Consider the following 24,323-nt stretch of genomic DNA (forward strand, 5'->3'; position numbering starts at 1 on the left):
CTTGGAGCCAGGGGAGCTTTTCACAAGGTGGCTCCTTCCCCCGCTACCAAAACCAGCCCCCCCCACACACACAAACCCAACACAGAAGGTTATGGCTGCTCTTCAGCTGCAGAATAAATGGCTAGACAAGATTACATGTGAGCAGAGAGTTCCTGCTGGAAATAACAGCAACAATGAACAAACCCCGCGCACTTCCAGGGTGAGCTGGTGCTCAGCCCCTCTGCTGCCAGGTGCCTGGCATCTCTAGGTGCTCGCTACAAGCTATTGACATTTAACAACGTTTATTCATTTGTTTTTGCAAAGATCTGCCTGTCCTGCCCTGACATACATCATCAGCGCAATTTCCCTGCTTCCTGGCAGCAAGCCTTCCTCTACTTATTGTTGTAGCTGCTTCCATTTTGTGCCAGCGGTGGTTTCCAGCCACAATGTCAGACAATTAATTTGTTTATTCTGCAAGCCGTGACTTCCAAACTGTGATAGACAGCGCAGGCATCACGGAAAAGTGCAACTGAGAATATGCTCTTTTAAGCTTCCTTATAGATAGCTGCTTTGGCAGCTTTCATTGCTTGTGGGGTCTCTTGTTCTGGCTGCAGCCATTTTACACTGTCTTTTGTGCTATATGGAAACACTTAACAGCATACGCCAGGGCTTTCAGGCCTTTACAGGCCCTTCTATGCAACTCGAGTTGCGGGATTGCATGTTACCGAGAGCCTTTCAGAGCAAATATTTCTGGTTAACAATTAAAAGCTGTGTGTCTCTGCCTTAACCTGACCGCTGATCCTACCAGGACTTCGTGAGGAAGGGAGTTTTTTGTTCCTTGACTGTTACCACCTGAAATAAAAATACTGCAAACCACTTTCAGTTCATGAACGTACCCGGCAATTCCCTGACACAGAGCAAAGTAGTTTTGTGCAGATCTCATCACTGAGAGAGACGTAAATGTCTCTGTTGATGCTCCAGAGGAAGCAGGAAAAAACAGGAATGGATGGGGTCCTTGTCTTTAGAGGGTAACCGGAAGGATTAAAATAAATAGATTGAAAAGAGGCTATGCTTCACAAACAGATTTGTTTTCTAAAAAGAGGTACAGCCCCTATTTCAGAGTAAAGCTATTGGCAGAGTTTTCAGCTATCTTATGGGCTGGATTTTCTTTTTGGTTGTTACTGATTTTTATCTTCCCCTTCAGAGCTCAGTCAGTCAGAGTTTATAAATGACTGATAAACTGTCGCATAGAAAAGTCCTTCCTACTCCTTTGTTTCTTTTACAATAAAGTAGCAATACACTTCACTCAGAAGCTTATTTTGCAAATTTACCAAAGAATGGCCTCTCAATCTGCAGCAGTGATAGCTGACTGCCTGTGTTTGGGCATAATCAAAGCTGCATCAGATGAACCAAGCAGGCTGTTCAAACAGATTGAGCTGCAATAGCCCTTCTCTGCCCATTACCCTGTCCCTGGCTTGCAGTGCTCGTTTTAAACTGGTAAGCCCACTACATCTGCAAATAATATTTGGCATGCCCTATGCCACCAAATATTTTTAAGATATTGTTGAGATCAAATGATCCATCTCTCAATGCGATCCGCATAACGACTCTAAATCCTGTGACTTGCCAAAATGAACTGGACAGTGAAGGAGAGGGAGCTGTATAGATTTTCTGGCAGCTACGTAAGGGTAGCAGTTCACACTAACAATTCTGTAAGACTTCATAAACTTCAACATGTAACATTATCTTGAGGGCTCATCCTTAATGACCTGCTTTGTATTCAGATAGCCAGTGGCACAATGGCATTCCAAATATTTCTGAAATGGTTAATATTCTCTGTAGGCACTGCTGCTCTGTACTGAGGTCTCTAATTTTGACACGCTATCAGGCCAATACTACAACAGTAAGTGGTGGATGGAATGAGGTGGGTTTTTTTGGCATTGTGTTGAAGTTAGATTGACTAAATAGATTATTTAGTTCTAAACAATAGACTGGGTTTATTTGCTGCTTAATACATATGGTTTCGTGTATCACTATCTGCTTTCAATGCAGCAGATAAGATATCAACACAATTAAAAGTGAAAAATAATCTGTCTGCTCTGCCAGTGGTGGATGCTCAGAGAACACACGCTGATACAATAGATTTCTGAATAATTTATACTCAGCATTTTTTTTCTTGCACTCGGTAAATGAGGACGCTTAATGTGGCATGGTCAGACTGATACTCTATCTGTCATCCATTAAGATAACAAGATTGGTGGGCCTGGGAGGAGCATGGTGTGGTGCACAGAAAAGATGAAATTAAAAATTGAGACATTTGTTCGAAATGCTTTGTGTAAAAGATGCCTATAAAAGCCACTCAGAAGGATGGAATTAATTAATAAGTGTGATTTCTGCAAAGCTTTGTTTGTCTTTGCTAAAATAAAAACACAATGTTCCTTTTAAAAGCTGTGGATAAAAGGAATATCGGAGCAAATCACTGTTCCTCATAGGTCTTCAGTAGCTTCATCTGATTTAAATTCAAGTACTTTGTAGGTGCTATTGCAGACAATTATGTATGACAGTAATGCTTTATGTCTCACAGATTGTTGTTTTTATATTCATATGGCATTTTAAATTACAAAAAAGAATAATTTGTGCTTGTTTTTGGCACAGGAGTGTGTCATCTCCCATCACAGGTTGTTAATTTGGACAGGATGCTAAAATATTTGCATAAAAAAAATTGGTCATGTAAATATTCAGCCAAACAGACTCCTTTTGAGGTGAATGTATTACAGTTAGTAGTAGCTTTGTTTTCCAAGAGCCAGTAGGTGCTTTAAGTTGATTAATTTGTAAACAGTGGTGGTTTTCTGCCTCTGAAGTTTCTGAGAACTTCTTAAGTTTAGGTCACATTTGAATTTTCTTGGTTTTTGAAGAAACTGTTCGGGTTGTGAGATCAGATGGAAGTCGTTTGACCAAAAGCACTTGGAGAAAATATTAGACTTGCTTCTAACTGTTATTTTTAGTGAACAGGCCAGTGTGTGATCCCCGGCCTATATATACCTATATATGTCCTGTCTGGAACCCAGCCTTGAAATGGTTTGAATGTGCTTTCCTGTTTAACTGTGCTGCAAGCACCCGCTCTGCCCATCCCTGTCCAAAATCTGTCCTGCAGGGTTTTCTGTGGCTGCAGAGCTGCTGGTAGCCAAAGTAGGTGAGGTCCAAACACATGCAGAGAGGTAAAGACAGGACGCTGAATGGATTTTTAGCCCAGTGTCAGATTTGGGAAGTGTTTCTGGGCGTGACCCTTCTTGCAGTGCCTCCTCAAATTTGTGGCTGCACAGCATGAGGCTTCTGGTGGCAGGTGGCAAAACTGACCCCCAGCACCCAGCAAGTGCTTGTTGCCTGCTGGTGCTTGAACTCCTGTCTCTCCCCCTATGATGACTTTGGTTTGGAGTTTGTAGGCAAATAAATTAAATAATATTTATAATCTGGATATTTTTCTTAGTGCCTGTCCAGAGGGCATTTTAAAGATCAAATCTTTTCAGTGATGTCTTGCTGATGTTTTAAAATGAGCTTGCCACAAATCTTAGTAGAATATATAGTATCCCAGTGTTGTCTTTGCAAAGAGTACTTGGGCAGTGGGCGCTAACGTGCTGCAGAGAAAAAGATCCTTAGTTTTGAGCAGAACCACATTACACCTTTTTTTCACCTAATTATTTTATTCTGCAGGAAGAAAATCAAATACGGGTGTTAAAAAGTAATTTGTAAAACAACAGTCTAAGCTTCTGCAATTAGTGTCCTTGGCTGTATCTTTCACTCTGTGTAGGACATTGCCTGGGGAGGTTAGGCTGTTGGAGAAACTGTCTTCATTTTGACCCAGAGATCTGCTTTTTCTGACTTTGTTCTTCTTACACCTTTTATATTAGTAATCACTTCATGAAAGCTTTATACTTGCTGTCTGCAGAAGTTGAATCACCTTTTCCTGTTGGGCTGTGTGGTCAGCTTTGTATGGTAAGTACTGGGACAGCCTCCTCTGCTGTCCTTCCTGATGGGCTATAATTAAACTCTAGGTTAAAAGGATGCAGAAGCTGTGTCTAAATCTCAGAACTGATCAATCACTGGGCAGCATTAGCTACAGGTTATATTTTGGTGAAGTACAGGTACATTTGGAGGAGGCTCTTTCTCCTTTTCTCTGTATTGGGTGATACTTTTGAGGCTCATATTTCATTTCAAGTAGTGCCTGTGTCAGTAAACCAGAAGTCTCTCAAGCAGGGATGCTCAGCAACCTCTGCCCCAAAGCATGTGCAGGCAAAGAGGCTTTGGGGGCTGTTTTTTTAGAACTACTCTACTAGTTCAGCATGATGGGACAGTTGCTGCTGCACGAGAGGGTCATTTTTGCTTGTTTGGACCATTTTGTTTCCTGCCCTGTCAGGCTGGTGGTAGGAGAATGACTCCACCGGTGGCTGTGGGTGTTGATTTGCATGCAGCAATGGATTAAGCCAGGGTGGCTACTGAGGAAGCTACTGGTGTTGGCTTCCCCTGCCTCTTTCCAACTAAAAAGTGGTGACTAAATAAGCCATATAGAGACCCTGGAACTAGCACAGCTCACACTTTCTGTCTGTTGGAATTAAACCAGAAGAGATGCCATAGACTTTTCACAGTTCTAGTTAGCATCCTTGGCAATTACCACAGAGCTGGACATCACAATTAGGGCAATATCAAAGCAAGAAGGTAGTAAGTGCATATTACCATAAATTTTCTTCTTGACAAGTAAACAAATGTACACACTCTTGCCATGCTTTCCATTGCAAAGATTCAAGCAGTGTTAATGATCAGAAGTGTGGAATATAGAATAGCAGTGTTATTGATCATTTGAAAGGTTTTAATTGTCTAAACAAATAGCTTTAAATTCTTCTTTCGTGTCCAGTAGCTTAAGGAAAAGAAAGAAGTGAAGAGTTTTTATTTACCTCTTTGATGGTATTATTAAATATCTTCTAAATCAGGGCAGCTAACCTCAGGATGAGGCTTGCCTGTGCAAGAGCTGCACAAAACTGTTGCCAGCGGTTATGTGATTAAGGAGGCATTTTCTGGTTCTGAGTGAATTTGAGGTATTTTCATAACATCAGCATCTATAGCATGTTGGGTGTGCAAAGAATTTATGACCAGTCCTTACTGGCTGTGCCTGCCCTACCACTCCCTGATCATATGGCCAGAAACTCTCCCAGTTAACCCTGAACAATGGGGTTTTTGGCTTTTGAACTACTCGCATATCTCAGTAAGTGCTTCTAGGAGAGCAAATTTTATAGCTTACCGTGATTGCGTCTTTAGACAAATGCGTTTTGGGCACAGAACTATCATCTGCAACATAAAGTTTACCGCTTCCCTGTAGGGTGTAAACATGTGTCTGGTTAAAGAGTTGTAACCTCTGAGGCCTCCAACAAATATTAAATTGCTAACTCTTCTTCCCTAATGCTATGATATTGACTGAAACTTGACCCTGGTGCTTGCTGAAATGATTTTCAAAATCTGAGTGAGAAGGTTAAATAGTGCTGTCAGATTTCCAAATGTCTGTTGCAGAAAGACTTTTGCTGTATATCTGTGGGTTGACTTCCAAAATACTTAAAGTAATCCTTTATTTTTTTCTTCATTATTATAGGATATTATCTAAAGCTTGGTTTTTAGTGCAAAAAAATTAACTTGGTTTTTGCTTTTTTCCCATGCCAGCTAACCTTACCATTTATAGCTGTTTTTCTCTTTTACTTGCCGAAGGAGGAATCCAGTCAAATGATGTTCCTTAAGTACAAACTAGACTCTAGTTCTCTTTAATTTCTGTTCAAGATCATTGTAATTACTTGATTATTTTCACAGCTGTATCTGAATTTAAAAAAAAAAAAAAAATGCTGTAATTGGCAACTTTTACAAGTTCACAACTCAATAACCTGATGCTGGAACTCTTCCGCCTGCAGAAGCCTCATTAACTGCTGTCGGAGTTCCAGCAGCTAAGAGTCCTGGATTTCAAATTATTTCTCGTTTTACGTGCAGCCTTCAAACTAGAGAATCTCTGCAGTAACAAAAATAGACGAGACCTTTAGGCTGAGAGACGCTGTTGGACAAGTATTTGGCTTCAAAGTGGATCTGTTAGGAAGGCTGTTGTTTACCCAACTCATTACTAAATCCATAAGCCCAAACCATTTTTGTATGAGCTTTTTTGTAAAATCTAGGACTTCACTTCCTGAATTCTCTTATTAGTTCTAGTTTTGTTTATTTTGGCCTTAGGTTGCATTATTTAATTAGTTTTTATTTAAGAGATTAGTCTTATGTTGCAAAAAACAATAGTAAATTATAAGAAGACTGAGTCTCTAAAGATGTCATACTCCAGACATAACTTTGAATTTATTTTGTTATTTTCAAGCAATGTTAGTGCCTGTCTCTAAGGGTTATGGGAAGCTAAAAGTTTATTTTATTTCTGTTTTTCTTGATTTCAGGGCTTTTTCCGCAGGAGTATCCAGAAGAACATGGTTTACACATGTCATAGAGATAAAAACTGTGTTATCAATAAAGTTACCAGAAATCGCTGCCAGTACTGCAGACTACAGAAGTGCTTTGAAGTGGGAATGTCCAAAGAATGTAAGTTGTCTTCAGAAACAATTTATTGTTTGTCATATCCTACGTATATATGGTATTCCCAAGGGAAGTAAAATATGATGCAATTATGTGATTGAAGCCAGTATCTGCATTCATATGTGCGGGAAGGAGTATGAATTTTATACACAACTTAAGACCTGTACTTCAGAAACTTCTGAGTCCTTAACTTTGAAGCCTAAATGCCATCAGTTGAGAACTGTAACTGATGCAACAGTTCAGTGCAACACACCGCCTGTACGATGCATTTTTGTGTGGATGTGAGAACGCCCAAGTGGGTAGTTTTGCCGGGTTTTCTAAAAGAACAAAAGCACAGATAACTTGCTTTAAGATTGGATTATCCCTCTTCTGCTTTAGAAATGGCTTCTTGGGGCAAAGGCATAAGGGGAACAGCACTGGCTTCTTAAGCTCCGTTTCAGTCCTCCCTCTGTCCTGCAGGCTGGCACATGGTTTTGCTGGGCTTGGTGTCAGCCTGGTGTCATTTCATGAGAGGTTCCTGACGGTGCAGCAGTTGACAGCCTTGTTCAGCCTTGCACCCTCTCCCTTGTGCCAGTGCAGGTGCTTGTGCCAGAGGTTCTTCTTTCAGCAGTGGAGCCAGCTGGTGCCCTTTTACAAAGCTGATGGTACAATGGCCTTGAGTCTTGGTTGGAGCCTCCCCAAAAGGTGAAACAGGCTGGCAAATCCTCTTCTCAACCTGCAAAGCCAGTAAACCTGGCTATGTAAAAGTGCTGCCAGGTGCACAAAAAACCTAAGGGATTTTCTTCTCCTTTATTTTCTAGAAATCTCTCATTTACCCTTTAAATGAACATTTTAAAATATTTAGGTAGAAATCTGTGATTTTTCTCTTTTTTCAGTTTATTAATACCCCTATCAAGCATGAAAATTTAACTAAAAAAAATATTCTCAAATCCCTAAGGGGTAACGCTTCTAAAACTTTCTCATTTTTGATTCGAGTGATTGCAGTAACAAAAAAAATCTTTGGTGTGACTTCTTTGATTGTTGAGGGTTTTTACCTCTATCAGTGATGTTCCTAATTTCAGTAGGTCAATTCTAGTAATAGGCACTGCAGAAATTGCAGGGGGGAGGAAATTGCCCCAAACCCACTTCTTTAATTCACCCACAGGAGTTCCTTGGGGAGACTTTAAGACCAGAGGGAAAAAAAAAAATCACTGGTGAGATTTTTATGACTGATCTATGACTTAAATCAGTTCTCATCCTCAGATTTCTCCTTCCTGAATTGCATGGGACTTTCCAGTAGTTCCTTTCTCCATACCTGAGCAGGAGCCGAAGAGGTCCCAAAATCACACTGGTCCCTCCTGGTTGTATCTCTTTTTTTTTCTCTCCCACCCTCTCCTTCATCTCCTTTCAGAGGAAGAGTGTTGAGGAGCAGAGAAAGAACCAGATACATCTTTAGGATGACTTTGCAGTGTTTCTAACTCCTTTTCATGGAAATCTGAAATTGTGGTTATTGAAAAGGGCTGACAAGAAGTTTCAAGCAAATGCTTTAACGTCACATCAGAGTAGGTTTTGGAAATACCAGCAGTATTTCTAACATGTTAGCCAAAGCTACTTAGGGTAAAGTATAAAGACTTGCTGCCTTTCAGATGATGGATTGTTTTCTCCCATAGGAAGCTTTGCCAGCAAGAATTAAGGTTTTGCTTTACCTGTGTCTTTGGGTGAACTGAATGAAATTGCCCTTTGGCAGTTGCCTTTATCTCAAACCACTGAGGCACTGGAAGGGGCATAACAGGTTGGGGCGGGGACAGAAGATACTGGGGAGAAGCGAGGGATGTCCTCTGGCTGCGTTTCTGTAGAAAGTGTTCGCAAAGGAATAGAGAAATTGTTTTAAATGTCATCAGTCTGAATGCAGTGTTGTCTTCTGGGTTTAAGAACTAAGTCTGAAGTGATTCCATGTTATCCCTTCATAAACAGGAGCTTTTCATCTCTTAAGAGTTTTGAAAAACTGTTTTCTTATCTGACCTTCTTTCATACTTGTCTCCAGGTTTCAACTCCATTTCTTTAGAAGTTTATGTAAACAAAGGCATATTTGTCAGCGGGCTTTTTTCTTACCAGGTAGAGGTTTTTCTTTTCCCCCAGTACCTTATTCACATTTTGTTTTTCTGTCTTCTTACAGTTCTGTTACTTTGTAACATAAAAGCCATGAACAAAGGGAAATCTCATAGGGAAACAAGCCTACAATGCTCAAATCAGTCCCAAATGGGGAAGGTAATCGTGGTGGGCAGCTCCAAATAGAAACCCCAAGGTTTGTTCCCAGGAGCTAAGGAGAAGTAAATGCAGAATTTCAGTATATAGAATAATTTGTGCTAAAACACTACAGTCCTGTGTTTATTTGTTCTGCCTTTAAAGGACATGCAAAAGTACTTACATATGTGGCTCCTTTTGAATTTAATGAGCGTTACACACATATATCAGAGATTATAACTGGCTGCCTTGCTGCTGTGATAAGTAAAGTTTTAAGAATAGAGGTACAGTGTTTTGGAAAAGAAGAGATACTGAGATTTCTTCTATGCTTTTATCTTGGTTTAGAGAATGAAGTGAGATGATGAAGGAATGCACCAAATTTGCATTTCTTTATAGGTTGTTTTGTTCGTGTAGGAAAAAAAAAGTTATCTTTGACCCCGTGTTAGTCCCCAGATTTGATCAAGAGAGGTCAATAACAAGACTGTCTCCAGGGCAGGAGTGAAGCTATTTGCCTTGTGATAATATCTGCAAGACCCACTGAAACTGGATCCCACTAGTGTAGGAACTGTCTCTCATTGCGCAGTCGCTGTTGCTAAAAGTTTGTGCTCCAAACAGACAAGACAAAGGGTGTGAGGGGAAACGACTTAGTGGTGACTGTTTTATCATCATTCTACAACAGGGCAAAACACAGCTTGAAATAAAGCCCTGGCGTCTTTCATCAGAACCTCTCCTCCAGAAACTCCTGAGCTTGTGTCCCTGCAACCTGAGCTGCAGCTCTCAGTGGTGCAGCCCCGAGCCAGCCCTTCCACCAGCAGTGCATCAGGCTTTGGGTTTATTGTATGGCTGTCACACGTCTGTTCATGTGTAGGTACAGCTGAGGCTCTGATCCCCACTCCAAACCATTTCTATCCTTCTTACCCTTCCAGCCTGTTATTTTTTTTTTAATTAACACATAGAGACAAATGGTGATCACACAAGATTTTTTTTTTCCCTGCTGCTGAAGTGAGGAGGCTACTCAGGCTGATAGTGGCTCATTATGTGATGGAGAGCCTTAGGAAACTAACCTTTGCCCTTCTATTATGTGATCTCTAAGCTGATGTTGAAGCACCATCCTTGGCCTGACCCCAGGTGTCAGCAAGAAGCACACTGTTGCCTGGATGCATGGATCTCAGTCCTCAGGAGCTGGTGAGGGGTCACATAGACGGCACTGCCTCCCGCAATTAAGGGAACACGCAGGAAGTTGGTCAGAACTCTCAAACAATAATGGACTCTTTCAAGTAGGATGCTGGAACATACACTTTGTAAGGTGAAGCCTGCCCTTAAAACCTAAACTGGATGTATAAGAAAATGGAACTTCCTTCTGACACAACTGCTCAGCTTAGCCGAGCAGCTCCTCCATCTTCCCTCCTTTACAGAATTTGCAGGTTGCAAGGAGTGTCACTGTGCTTGATAATCTGTGGGGTCTCCCTCAGACAGGCACCCAGCCCACGTACCAGGGTGTGATGCAGAGAAGCCTTCCGTACTGGCGTAAAACTCGTCTGCAGTGAGCTCTAACAGAGCAAAATTATGTTCATAAAGGCACAGAATTTTTGTTCCAGATTGCTTCAGTGGACTGAAGCAATGTTCAGATTTGTAAATCTGCTTGCAATTAACCTCCCTGGAGGGAGGGAAGGAGGAAGGTAGGGAGTGCAGGGGAATTACCACGAAGTGGAGAGAATCCAGTTTTTGTTCTCCATATTTGCTTTTTTTATAAACTTGCACAGAAATGTCTGTTACTTTTTGTCACAGACGTCAAAGTCTTGCAAAAATGTTCACGCTTCTCGGAACATATGATTACATTCTGCTGCCAAACAACAGAATGAATTGGTTTACTTATTTTAATTCTGGCAAGCAGGAAGCATCAACTTGAAGAACTGTCATGTTTGTATTTTTATTTTATATTTCTGTTCCATTTTCTTTCAGACTCCTTATTAAAGCACAATTCCATCTCCAACGAGTGGTTAAGCAGAGGACTAGTCTGCATAGTTGCATTTGAGAAGTTCATGCAGATTCCACTGGATAAATTCTAAAGTTAATTAATTAGAATGCATGAAATCTTCGTTTAGATGCTTTTAGTCAGAACTAAAGTGGAGTTTTATTCTTTTTAGCCAGCAGAAAGCACTGGATTTAAGAATTGCTTCTGCTTTGCTACAGGCTAGATTTTTAACTAGATGTCTAAATACCACACAGTGGCTGGGGGCTTTTTCAAAAATTCCAGCATGGTTGCCTCACCTGCTGACTCCTGACTTGCCTTGTTTTCTTGAGAGGTATGAGCTAAATATCAGGGTGGAAATCACAAAACCCTGAATTCTGTTCTGGGACTATTTCCTCTCTCTAAACACTACAAGCTGATTAGACTAGTTTTCCTATCTTGAGAAGTGAAAATGATGAGTTGTCTTACAGGGGCCTGGGAGACCTTGTATTGTAAGTGCTTTGAAGGTGAAAGATGTAAACTGAAAATATCAATGAAATTAAGAATCTAAGTATATAGATAGTGGGGAAACTGTGCCCAAGCCATATAGATCACAGTTTTTTCATTTTGTTACTTAAGGTTGGATTGTTTTGGTTTTTTTTTTCTCAGTTGCTGATCAGATAGGAATGCTTGTATTTATTTTTTGAGACTGAGAAATTGGAAACTTTTAAAAGCTAAAGCCAAATGCTCAATATCACTGATGGGGAGATTTTTTAAGATGAGAGCAAAGCCAACGCAAAGGCTCTTCCTGCTACAAAAACCACAGTGCTCTAGTGTCAGTCTGTCCTCTGCCAGAGATAATGCAAACTGTTATGCTGGATGACTGAAAAATATTTATATACAATTAAAATTCTATTGTAGATAACTGAGTTCTACTTGTTGCCCATTGTTTCTCATGGTTAAATAAACATCTCTTACTTTTCATATTGTTTTGTGGTCTTCAAAGAAGCAGATCTGCTTTTCTTTTCTCTTTTTGGGGTCTGTCTCTTTTGTGTTTTAGACATTGCCCCTGATTTTGCAGAGCTTTCACTTGCCAGCTTTAATGTTTAAAGGAGCAACTTAGACTTAATGTTATTATTCATAATTTACTCTATGTTCTGTGAAGATGGTTATGTAATAGCAGTAATTGCATCAACTCACCTAATGAGTTTTCCCTCCAGTGCCATGTACAGCAGATTAATAGCCCATGAATTCATTTGCAGCTCGTTGTGTTTCAGAAAAGTATTTCAGGCAGCAATTAATAAACTGCTAAAGAAAATAACATAAAAAATGATTTTTTAAATTATGTTAACTCTCCAGCTGAACAATTTATTGGCACCTTTCATGATGCGGCTAAGTAAATTTTCTCCTAATTCCTCAAGCAGAGTATGATTAGTGAACCCCGCTCAACTCAAGATTGTTTGGTAATTAGTCTGATCTTTATATCCTAAAACGTTAGAGAAAAGTATTAATAGCATCCTAGGTTCTCTTTTTCTTCTGTTCATTGCCTTTCAGGCATTACACAAATAGCTGTAACTTTAAACCATAACATGCTAGTGCTGCAAATTTTTTCCCGTTTCTTGTGTAGAAAACCCGTAATTGTATAAGCTAAGAATTTAAGACCCTGGCCAATAAACAACCCCTGGCACTGCTTCTGTGCTGCTTGTTGTCAGTTCCAGCATCCTGTACCGCCCAAGTGGTGGGACTGAGCCCAGAGCAGGCACCTGGGGAGGGTCAGGGGGTACTGCTGCCCTGCAGGAAGATAAACCAGGGGTCAAATGCCACTGAGGAGGGAGATGCAGGGAGAAAGGCACAGAGAGGGAAGGGAGAGAGGGAAGGTCCTGTGTTTTGCAGCATAAAAGGGCATGAGGTGATTGAACCCCATGGGAGAAGAGCAGCGGTGAGACGCCAGGGCTGTGGCCACTTCCACTTCTAAGTGTCTGGGGAATGGGGGAGAGACAGTTGCATGTGGCCAAGCTTGCCAGGCTGCCCTAGAAATACTCTTTTCATGGTTTGTTTATGGGGTTTTTGTTTTGTTTGTTTGTTTGTTTGTTTGAAATTGAACATTTTTATCAAGTTTTCAAGTTTTTCATGTTTTACATAATTTCTTTTTCACAAGAAACAGTTATGTTCCCTCTTCCCCCCCCATCCAAAAGAATCACTAGGCCTTGGCTAGTCTTTAAAAGTAGTAAAATATATCTATATTTTAAAACCTTTCCCCTCATTTTGGGCTCTTGAGGACTGAGTAAGCCTAAAGGGGATTCCTTCAATAAGCTCATACAGAGATTGATTACATGTCCTCAGCTGGAAGTTACATTAAGACTTATTCACTAAGGTATAGCTACTGTGGTGAACTTTTCATCGCTCTTTGTTGTCTCTATGACAACACAGATCCTGGCAGAAGTTACCAAGGCTCTTGTGCTCTCTGCAGCCTTTGTCTGCATCCATCAGTCCTAGTCCTCAGCAACTGTAAATGTGTGCCTTGCTTACATTTTTGCTTAACAAGGTGTTTTATTAAAGTTGTGACACTTCTGAAGTTATTATGCTAATCACTTGTACTGCAGTGCCTGACCATGCTCTGAAAGAGATGTGCTTTAAGAAAGGAAAAAGTGTCAATTGGGTATTAGTGGACTTTCTGAACGCCTCTTGATCTTGTCCTGTGGAAGAAATTTAGCTGAATGGCACGGAGTCCTTGTACAAGTAACTTTTATTTTATTATAGATGAAACTCAGAGATAACTAGAGCCAGTAAAAAGTATAACTCACATACAGTCTAATTTCTACATAGACCTGCAGCACACTCGAGAGAAGTACTTGTTACTGTTCAGTGGCTCTAGCAAAGTCCTCAGACTTGATTGAACCCTTTCTTATTTAAAGGGAGCACATTTCATCAGAGACCACGGAGTGGCTCATGCCAGGCTGTTGATGCTAGCAGCTCAGGTTTCCGTGGCAGTGCTGCCACGTGCCACCTCCTCTGGAGGTCCAGCTCTTCCGTGAGGACAGTTTGTGGCACTGACATAGGCTGAACTTCCTATTTTTTCATTTCACACCTTTGGGGTTTTTTAGGGATCATCATGTGCTTTCTTCAGTCAGTTTCCCAGTAAGAGGCGTTTTGGGCAGATATCTCTTACAGGGCCACTTCTTAATATGGATCTGGTTGTTTCCATGGTGTTTTTCTGTTATTTCTTGTCCCTTACTTTGGTTTGGGGGCATCCATGGGGGAGTTAGGGCGTTACTTCAGATTGTACATATAAAGACCCTGGCTCTATGCAATCGTGTTAATCATTGCAGGTAGCCTTTGCCTCTTCTTGAGTTTAGTATCCCAACTGCTTTTATGGCAGGCAAAACCCTGCATTATCCTTTCTGCCTTGTGCTGTGCTGGGCAGTGCTGTTGTAAGAACAGATGGGAAATCTGGAGGCACCCTGTCCCTGTCTGGTCCATGCACTCCAAAGCACGGGGCTGAGGCCACACTTGCTTGGTCATGCAGACGTAACTGCTGAGACTGCAGTCCCATGACCTCAAAAGCTTTGTTTCAGAGCTTCCATTCTTCCTTTATGCACTCAGTTCACTGCTTCGTATTCCTCATTCAGATCATTTTCTTGTTTGGGGGCATGGGACATCTTCGATGCATCTCTTTCTCCTAATTGCCATTGCACCATGCAGGTTGTACTTTCTATACTGGTACCCTGTGGTTTCTCTACTATCTTTTTTTCCTCCTTTGATTGCTTGTTGTTATTTTGGGATGTTAAATCTGAAGGATGGAGAAATGTCGATGAGATAAATATCAGTCTGGGAACGAGCAAAATGCCAGTGTCCTGGGCCTGGAAGCTAAACATGGCTCATTTGGTTGTCAGGCCAACCTGAAAATGTTATCTACAGTAGCCAAGGTTCATGAGAAATGCAGCAAATTGTTCCCAAGACTTCTGGGAAATCTGAACTGCGGCAACCCGAAAGTTCCTGACGGACATGGTATCAGAGGAGACACGTATTTATTTGGTCCTTCCCCTTAGAAGAAACATGTGTGAGAATGTGTACATCTTCCTGATGGTTTATATATCTGCAAACTTACTTCTTCATTTTCCTGATGATCGCGTTACTGGAGACGGTCTTGCATAGGATGGGTGCCTCTGCAGAAGGCAAAGAAACAAAGCTGGCCTCTTCTGTGGAGAGCCACCCCTGTGCTGGTGGTGTGAAAGATAGAAAGCGGGCACTCAGAAACCAGTAAGCTCTCAAAGACAATTTAGGAAAATCTCTACATAAGTAGATGAGGCCACGGATTTCCCTCTGCCGCTGTCAGACTTGCTTTCATCCACTGTAGGAATTGTTATAGCAGAGGGAGTTTTCCATCGCTGTGCCTGCGATAAGCCGGCTGACACGGTGCAGCTCCTCCTGCTGGGATACTGGCCCTAGGACTGTGCTCTAAAAATAGCCTCGATTTGTTTTTGTTTTGACTTGGTATCACATGCTCAATTTAAAATACATCGGAACAGTTAATCTCCAGTTCTTCATTGCTGGTGTGGAAAGTGTACAGGATTTTTTAAAGTTAGATAGCATACAAGCAGTGGGAATAACACCCTTTCTATCCTAACCTAAATAACACACTGCTGCTAATACTATGAAAGGAAAAAGAAAGATAATAAGGCATTGGGGTTTTTAATTTCCTTCAGTCCAAAAGTGAACAGAAACAGTTTGGCCCCATCTCACCTTACTCCAGTACTTGTTTGCATGTTTGCATGTTTCTGAAAGCTCTTAGAATTTTAAATCTTAAGTCTTAGGAAAAGTCTGTCAATCAGATGACAGCTCTGGAAACTGACTTTAATAAGTTGTAGCTTAAAGATCTACAGGCAGTGCCTGTGGCTGATAAGCATTTAATCAGCTGTGGGATTGTTTCTCAGTGCTCTGCATCCATAACCAGTTGCTTATTATCAATAGAAACAGATTTGTTAGGTAAATGTGAGAAAATTATCTGACTTGGGAGACATTTACCTGAATTTCAGAGTTAAAACTAAGTGGAATTCTTCCTTTCCCCCGGCAAAAAGTGCAACAGAAAGCAAACATGCTCTTAGTTGAATTACAGGCATGGTTAGTCATCTGACAGACAGTTTTAATGGAGTCAGAAAGACATTCTGGGGAAACGTGCTGACCTACTTTTCGTCCTTTCTTTTTTTAAACATTTAAGCAAGTGAAATGTTAATTTTAAAACTCCCTAAAAAGTTAGATTTTGATGAAGGAGCTCAATCTTTAGTTTACTTATTTACGCTTCTGCTTGGGGTACGATAGATGGTTTTAGTAACTGAATTTCATCAGGTTGTTTTTGTTTCTGTTAGGAAATTGGGTTACATCTGAGAAATCCATGTTTTTCCCCCTTTCCAGGACAAAGCAGTCAGCTTCAAGTTAATGAATGATTTAAATCCAATCCTCTCAGGGAGGACTTTACAAATCATTTAAAATTACAGACTAACAAAGCATATTACATTTGTATCATTATAAACACATTATGTTTTTAAACATTTTTTTGTCTTTAAACTTGTGGGAAGGATTACTGGCAGATAGAATTGCACATTTGGCATTTGGAATTGTTTTTTCCCATGTTAAGTAGGTCGATACTCCACCGTCAGGTGTTTTCTTGGAGGCAGGACTCTGTGTATTTAAACCTAGGAAACTCATAAAACTTGAGTGCCTGAAAAGACAACATTAAATTAAATAGGAAAATGTAGCAGTCAGGGTAGATTAAAAAATCACAAACAGAAATAGTAAAATGGAATGATACTGGAAGATAAGGGAAAGCTTTTTAAAAACCCTGCAGCCATCACCACACTCTCTCCTTTAGCAGCGGGCACGTGCAATTCTTCTCCTGGCTCAGGGGTCCCAGGTCACTGCCTCTTTGGCACAGAGAGGTGCTTTATTCCCCTGGCAGCAGCAGATAGTTTTGGTGAAGAGATCACCATGCGTCTGAAGGAGCAGGAGAGGTCATCATTCCTTGACTCACTGATTGATCCCAAGACACTTTTTTCACCTGCTCCGTCTCCTCCTATTTCCATCATTAACAGGTTTCCTCTTGTCAGTCAGCTCTGGTGCAGTGGGTGCTGCTGCAAATCCTTTGCTTCTTCCCATCTCTCCTGAAAAAAAGTTCTGGTTTCCTTGTTTTTATTTTAACTCCCAACTAGCTGATTACAGTTTGCATTATGGAAATAGTAACACAATGTAAGAGAGGTGGGGAAAATGGAAATTGCCAGGAATTGTAGGAGTTTATGGGGAGTAGTATTACGTTTCAAAGAATCCACAAGCTGCATGTGCTCTTGCGAAGCGTAGCACTTTTGCTTTCCTATGTTGTGCAGTTTTTGAGGATGTCTCAGTGGCAGAGTAAAGATTAAAATTTATTTTTTATCATTTTAAAAATTAAATGAGAGTTGTTTATTTTGGCTAATCCATGAGAGTTTTTTCTGTATCTCAAGAATATTGAAGTTGGCATTTCACAGGTTTTAGCCGTTTTGTAACCTCGAGGCATCTGTAGAGGAGGCATCAGCCTAGGAAGACAAATGAACAGTAGGTGGACGTCCTTACGTGATGAGCTGCCGCACCTTGCATGTTCAGCATTCCTGACTGCCCTGTAGCTGTGTGAGCTGCTCCTTACATAGAAAGACTATCTTTTACTTTCCATAGCACTTCCTCTGGGTGACCCATGGCACAATTAATTTTAATTCTAGTGGAAAGAGAGTGGGGAAGAACCACTCCAAAAAGAATAACTTCTGAAGTTTTATCAAGGTGGGGTTTTTTTTCTGGTACAGAAGAATCATTGATACCAGAAGATTCTGGAGCATTAGACTTAGGGAGGCTTGAGCTGCTCTCTGACAATACTGGTCTGCCTCTGTTGGGTGGGGAGCAAGCCAGGGCTTTTGTGTTTCAAATTAGATGCCTCAGAAAGATAGGTGTAGAAGTCCAGAGCTCAGTGTGTATTTGGTGCTGCCAACATACAGTGCCATGCCATCTGGTTATCCCATTAAGGAGCTCAGGGATCAAACCCATACAGTCCAGATCCCTGTAACAAGTGACATGGACAACTATTAGTTCATAAGAGCCTTTTGACAGCCTTTTTCTACAAGAAATATACTCATTTTCCCCTTTCTGTAATTTGGAAGAGAACCTTAATGCATACTGGGTTTTTTTGTCCTTGGATGCCTCTTCAGGTGAACACTGCTACTAAATTAAAACATCCAGAAAATAATTTTAATTTGAAAAGGAGTGCAAATAATAAAAAAGAGAACAAATAAAGACAAGAAGATAGTTGATAGTAAGATAAAGAAACCCTGTGATGTTCAGCCCTCTCCCATAACAAAGTGAAAAGTACACAGGGAGAGAAAAGAGTAAGTAGAAATATTTTATTCCTTTAATTCTGCAGAAGGCTTAAATCCTGTTTGTCCTAAAGGGAGAGTCAAAACCTTTTCTTGGCAATTTTTCCTGTTATTTTCCAAGTCAGTTACAGTTATTTCACATGTTTATTAGGAACATTTTTTGTACTAGAATTTAAGCATGACAAGGCATGAACATGCATTAAACCATACAGGCACATGAGCTGCCTCCCACAGGGTATGCGGTATTAAGCCCCTTAAGTTTGGGGGTTTTCTTTCTTGGCTGGAGGGACAAGGTGGGGAGATAAGCCTGTGGTTAATGGGCCTTGCAATAATGGAGGAGGAACATTTAAAAATATTCCCTAGAAACTAGGATGTGGAAAGAATAATGCAATTAAGAGGAATCACTAGATATCCTGTCTTAACAGTTTATTATATATTTTTTTAATGAGTATTTAATTGCTAATGCTGTGTGATGGGTTAGAAAAGAGGGAGAGTCAGGCCTCTTTCTGTGCATATTTTTATGTTTCCCCTTCATTGAACATTTTCTCTGGGCAAATTGTTTAACTTGAGCTGGTTGGAGGTGTTCCAGTACAACAGAGCTTTGCTGAAAAACAACACTGGGTTGAATCCCAAAAGGCAGAGTTGTCAGCGTGGTGTTGCGTTCAGATTTGCAGAATGTGGGGATGAGTTACAAGGCGGGCTGGGAAGGATCCATGTCGGCTCCTGTCCTCCAGGCTCTGCGTCCCAGGCCCTGACGGGCTCTCCTGCGCCATGTCTACCGCACGGCCTGGGGCTGTGGGGCCGTCCCGCAGCTGGTCAGAGAGGTGGATGTTCATCAGCTCTTTCAGGAACTGAATAAAGCTCTGCTTTTGGAAATCCTGATTTTCAGCCACTGCTTCCCATGGGAGTTGTAACCCAGGAGCAATATCCTGAGGACCTCATACGAATCCTGCTGTAAGTCTGTCTTGCATCAGGCACTTGCCACAGTATTGGAGAAGACCATCCTAGCTGGAAGGAGGTACTGAACCTGTGTATGGTACGTTCAGGGCGCAATCTGCCATTATTGAAGGACCTGAAAGATTTGTCATCAGCATCAATAATATAAGGTGGGGGTAGAAACTACTAGTAATGCCAGTACTCCTATGCTGGGTAGTCATTTGTAGTGTCAACTACAAATGTCAACTGTAGTGTCAACTAAATGAGGGACCAGCACTCTCATTTAGTTAAGGGTCACCTGTGTGTTGAATTCAGACTCCTTACCCAGCCCTTGGCTTCCCCTTCAGACGTCATCTTATGACCAAGTTGCATCTTTTGTTTTCAAAGAAGTCTGGGAAAACTAGGTCAGTTTATCCAAGTAGAAATTATTATTTTATTGAGTTAACTCTGTGGTGACCTGCTGCCTGTTTGCCTTCTCAAAATGAACTCCCTTGTGTGCAGTAAGTCTTGCGCTGGAAGTTGCAGAGGCCGCAGTAATCACTTTGCTTTCAAATCAACAATAAAAAGGCTGCTTTTTTTAGTATCTTGCTGTTTTCCTGGAAACAAGTGTCTGCTTTGCTCCTTGTATGATCACTACATCGGGCTAGGCTGGTGTGCTGTGAAAGCGCTGAATGTGAAAAGGTTATATGCTGGCTTTACTAGGAATATTTAAAAGATCTTCTGGAGAAATCAGGATTTGATGCTGCTTGACCTTGTTTGGCAGAATTAAACTCTTTAAGCTGGTCCTGTAGTTACTAGCACAACTTATTTTTAAATAATCTGCTCGATTTACTCTTGGTATTTCAGAACTTAAGTCCCAGACAAGAAAGCAAATTTTTTAAAAAATAAAGAGTAGTTGGAACATGTTTTAAAGAACTTCCTTGGCATTGTACATAACAAATAAAATATATGACAGTCTGATAATTAGGTGCAGGCTTGTGGAGTGCATTCATGTCATAACCTGCGTGCAGAAACAGCTGAGGTTGCTGCAGGTGTGTTAAGGGAATTCAACCCTGTAATGCCACGATGCTTCTGCTACTACATAAAGCAGGAGTACAGCTGTCTGCAGAGCCTGCCTTAATAGATGAAAAGCAGTACTTCTGCATGTGAATTGTGGATGGGGCAGTATTTATTAAACATACAAGCAACAGCCTTTGTCTCCCAGGCACTTTTTTTCTTTAAAGAATCATGTTAAAACCTGCTGCTATCCCAGGCACAGAGAATCCTGGGCGTGAGCTGGGGCTGTGACTGCTGCAGGTTAAGCCCCACTGGGCCACAGCGCTGAGTTATGCCATGCACTGGCAGAAAGGGGCATCTTGCCTGAAGGAAAACCTGTGAGGCAGAGGCATTTCAAGTGCCTAGGCTCATCATTGTAGTGTTCTGGGGTTGGCAGTAAGATGCTAAAGCTGAAAGTGAATAAGCTTTTTTACCTGTGTCAGCAGCCAGCTTCAGGAGGGCTTTTACGGGAATCCAGGGACGCTGCCAGCAGCTCGGTGCTCCCAGAGCTTGCTGACTGGCTTGGCTTGGCCTTCCCAAAATCCTATTGATAGAAACAAAAAGAAGTGCTCTGACCTTATTCCTTTCTTTCTCCTAGGTTACAGTTTGTGAAAAAAGGACTCTGTAATACTAAAAAAAAAAAAAAAAAAAAAAGTACCCCACCCCAACAACAAATTTCCAGATTGTTTATCCTGGTTGCTCAGCTTTTGGCAAGGGAGAAAAAGTAAACATGCTAAAATGCAGTGACATGCAATAGTATTGGGGTTTTTTATCATTTGATGAAACCTTTCTTTTAGCGTTATGGCAAAACAGTTTTAATAACAAACACTGTTAATTAAAAAATCTGACCCAGCTGCAGACCAAGCCCACCAGCAGGTGTAGATGCATGCCCACCAGCTGCGTTGGACTGCACGTCGATGTGAGGCTTAAACAGTGCATTTTTGGCTGATCTTCTGGTGCCTTTCGATCCACCTGGTTAAGTACTACAGTTCTTCGCTTCTCTAGCTCCCGAGCTACCTCTCCTGGCGGAGCAGGTCATTCGGGAGCAGCTCCAGCCAGCTGGGAGAGGAGCCTGGGCAGGGAGGTTGTGTCCCCCCTGCCCACTGCTTCGGGGTCCAGTCCTGGCACCTTGAGAGCTGGAAATACCTTCCTGATTATTTATTTATTTATTTATTTATTTGGTACTAGGAGTATCAACAAGCCTTTGTCCTTAGGAAGAAGCCTGTGTAAATTCATACTGACGTGTTTTCCACGTTAGCTTTGGAGGAATAGGTAAATAGTAGCTGAGCTATTTCTTTGCTTTTATTATCCCTGGCCTAGCGGGAGGCTGGGGCTGCAAGCTGCCAAGGCTGTAGCGCAGGCTAACGCTGCGATTCAAGACTATGGCTCTCTTTCCTAAAACGCTCCAGGAACAACTGTTCCTCTGCCTTCATGAGCTCAATTTACAGTTGCAGGAGGCAATGTATTCTTTGTGCTTGATGAAGTACATTGCGCACACAAGTCTCTTCAGATGTGTTGTCAGTTGGCAGCTCTCTGGCTAGATGCACCTTTACACAATTGCACAAGCCACCAGGAGGTACAAATGTGAAATTTAGCCTTGGGGGCAAAACAAAGAAATGAAACTTAGGTATGAACGTGGTGTTATCCATCTGCAGATACAGATATTAGACCTGATCTCCCACTACGCTTTTGTAGTTTTACACTAATAAGACTCTGCTGCGATCGGTGGAGTAGCACCACTGCAAGACAGAAACAGCAGTGGTGATAAGTTGAGGCTGTTATTTTTAATTCTAGTAAATAACATAGGATTGAACCCTGTTTGGGGAAAACCAAACTGCATTTACTGCATGAAACCAGCTGTAATAAAAGGGAGAAATGCAGGTGGCACTCCATCTTGGTATTGCTCCTGAACTTCTGCTCTTCCTCCTGGGGAGCCATTGCCGCGGGTACTGAGCAGACATGTGCGAGCAAAGGGGTCTTCCAGCTCACCTCCATTTCTTGGGTAGCCTTTCAATTTGCTGTCCCATAAAGTCAGTTTTATAATTTGTAATCAGAATTTGTCCCATAGCTGAAACTCATTCATTACATTGAATGAATGTGCTTATTATGGCAAGTTGTTTTGTTTAAGGAGTCTGTTAATGGCGTCAGGAAAGAGGTTGCAATTTGTCATGGTAGGTAGCTTTCCAGTTAAGTAAAAAGCAAGTCATGTTCTTTTCCTCTGTGCATGTTAGGATGAGAAATAAAATAGCCGCAGCAGGCTGAAGCATACAGAATGCTACAGTCGGGCCAGGCAGCGGGCGGGAACAGAGTGCAGTGTCTGGCCTGAGTTTGCAGTCGTGCACTTCCCTGGCCATCAGCAGTCCTGGATAACGCCCAGCACATTGAACTTATGACTTCGGATAACCTCAGCTTCTCCCAGTTGTGAGGCATCGTGCTACTGTGACTGTCTCCTAAGAGAAATTTATGTAATATCTGTAGATGAGTAGACTGTTTTACCTTTTGGTGACCCTGGAGAGAAAGGTCAAGTTCAGGATATTTTTACCTGTAATCAGTTATCCATAAAGAGTTAGTGTAGAACGCTTCAAGATTGTAGCTCAAAAGGGCAGTTGCTTTGAGAAGGCAGCTCGAAAGGGCACTTGAACAGCTGAAATCAGATGAGACAGATTTAATGGCCTCTCAGTGATTTCTGACTGAAAGTTCAGAGTTTGAAATTTAGAGATTTTTTTTTTCTTTACCCAACCTATGTTAAAACAAAGGCACTATAGCTTACTAGAAATTGAATTTTGGGCTAAGTATTTAGAAGTGGTTTCCAACTGCTAGAGAATAGTTATGTTGTGTTTGTGGTCTTGTATATTTTTAGCTAATGTGTTAAGACACTGCAGTTCCAGAAAAGCTGTCCTCCTGTTCCCTAGGGCATTTCAGTTTAACCAGCTGCATGCAGAATTTCATCCAGACTGCCACAGAAGTTACTAGTGAATCCACTGGGATTTCGGCAGCCAAAACAGTAGATAGTAAGCGCAATACTTCATTATTTCCCTGGGGGTTTTATTTTCATGGGGATTCTGCTGCAGGTTGGCACTGGGCAGTGGGTTACCTGCAGAAGCCCTGTGAGTTTGGGAAACCTCCCAGGATGAAGTGGTTGATTCCTAAAGCTCCCTCCCATTCCTGTGCTGAGCAGGGAGAGGGGTGCCTGGCAAGACCCACCGGGCGATGCTATTACTCTGCAAACCTGTTGCAGGTGGCATGCTAGATCTTACTAAAAATTGTGGGCTTCACATTTAGAGTAAGGGTGATTTAACTGATTTCATGTAGAATACTGAGAGAGATGGGGTAGGGCATAAATGAGGAGGGAATGACAGATCAATAGATTAATTGAACAGCAGCACGAGGTGCACAGGGACATTGTGGGACCTGCCTATGGAGATACCCCATCTTGCAGACGGGAATTTCTGGCTATATTAAGTAACTTGAGGTGATACCCATGTGAAATACAGATGGAAACATATCAGTGAGTAAATTTTGTTTTAGCCAATGGGTATGACTAGGCTATTTCCATTGCAGATATGTTGATGGGCCTTCATGGGAAATGTTAGTGATTTATTCTGCCTGTAATTGTTAATGCTAACAACCTTCAGTAGCTGTTTAAGCATCAGCTGCTAAGAGTATGTGGATTATCCTATTTCACACTGGCAATTAGTTGATGATATTAAAGCACTTTGAAAATGGAAATCACAGGGCAAATGCTATTTAAACAGTTTATCATTAAATGTATAATTGTGTCTCGCTGCCTGCTATGATTGCAATACGTAGGGAAGTGGTAAGGGAGGCCAAGGAGCCTGCTTTCGGTTCAGTGCCTGGTATAGACACTGTGCCCTGCACGTCCTGCCTTTGACTCGGCTTCTCTCGCTGCCTCTCCTGCCTGCCCATGCCCACAAAACACTGTTTCTTCTCGTTTTGTTCCGCTTGTTCGCCGTCTTTCTGGTGTTGTAACTTCTTAATTTCTCATTTGTTCTTAGGACCTGTTTTAGGGGACGTTGTTTAAATTTGTATTTCTGGAGTCCTGATTTTTGTTCTTTGGGCAGCTGTTTGCCATGTTCTGCAGAAATTGAACCAGTCCTGAAATACTATAGTCAATACAAAGGTAGGCATGAGTGGAATATCCATAGACCTGGAAACAGTTTATGGACTTCGGGATTTTTTCCTGC

At 41.5% G+C, this 24,323-nt stretch overlaps 1 protein-coding gene across 1 annotated transcript in view; it reads left to right on the forward strand.

The window, feature by feature from the left end:
• Nucleotides 1-6,444: 6,444 nt before the first annotated feature.
• Nucleotides 6,445-24,323, forward strand: part of LOC104531907 (retinoic acid receptor beta) — a gene marked incomplete at its 3' end in the record, with an annotated part of 41,914 nt that continues 24,035 nt past the window's right edge. Inside the window, exon 1 of the mRNA XM_010176947.1 lies at nt 6,445-6,588. Coding sequence (XP_010175249.1) covers nt 6,477-6,588 — 112 coding nt within the window. The remainder of the gene's footprint in view (nt 6,589-24,323) is intronic.

The sequence above is a fragment of the Antrostomus carolinensis genome, unplaced genomic scaffold, assembly GCF_000700745.2.
Source record: "Antrostomus carolinensis isolate BGI_N321 unplaced genomic scaffold, ASM70074v2 scaffold17000, whole genome shotgun sequence".
Lineage (NCBI taxonomy): Eukaryota > Metazoa > Chordata > Aves > Caprimulgiformes > Caprimulgidae > Antrostomus > Antrostomus carolinensis.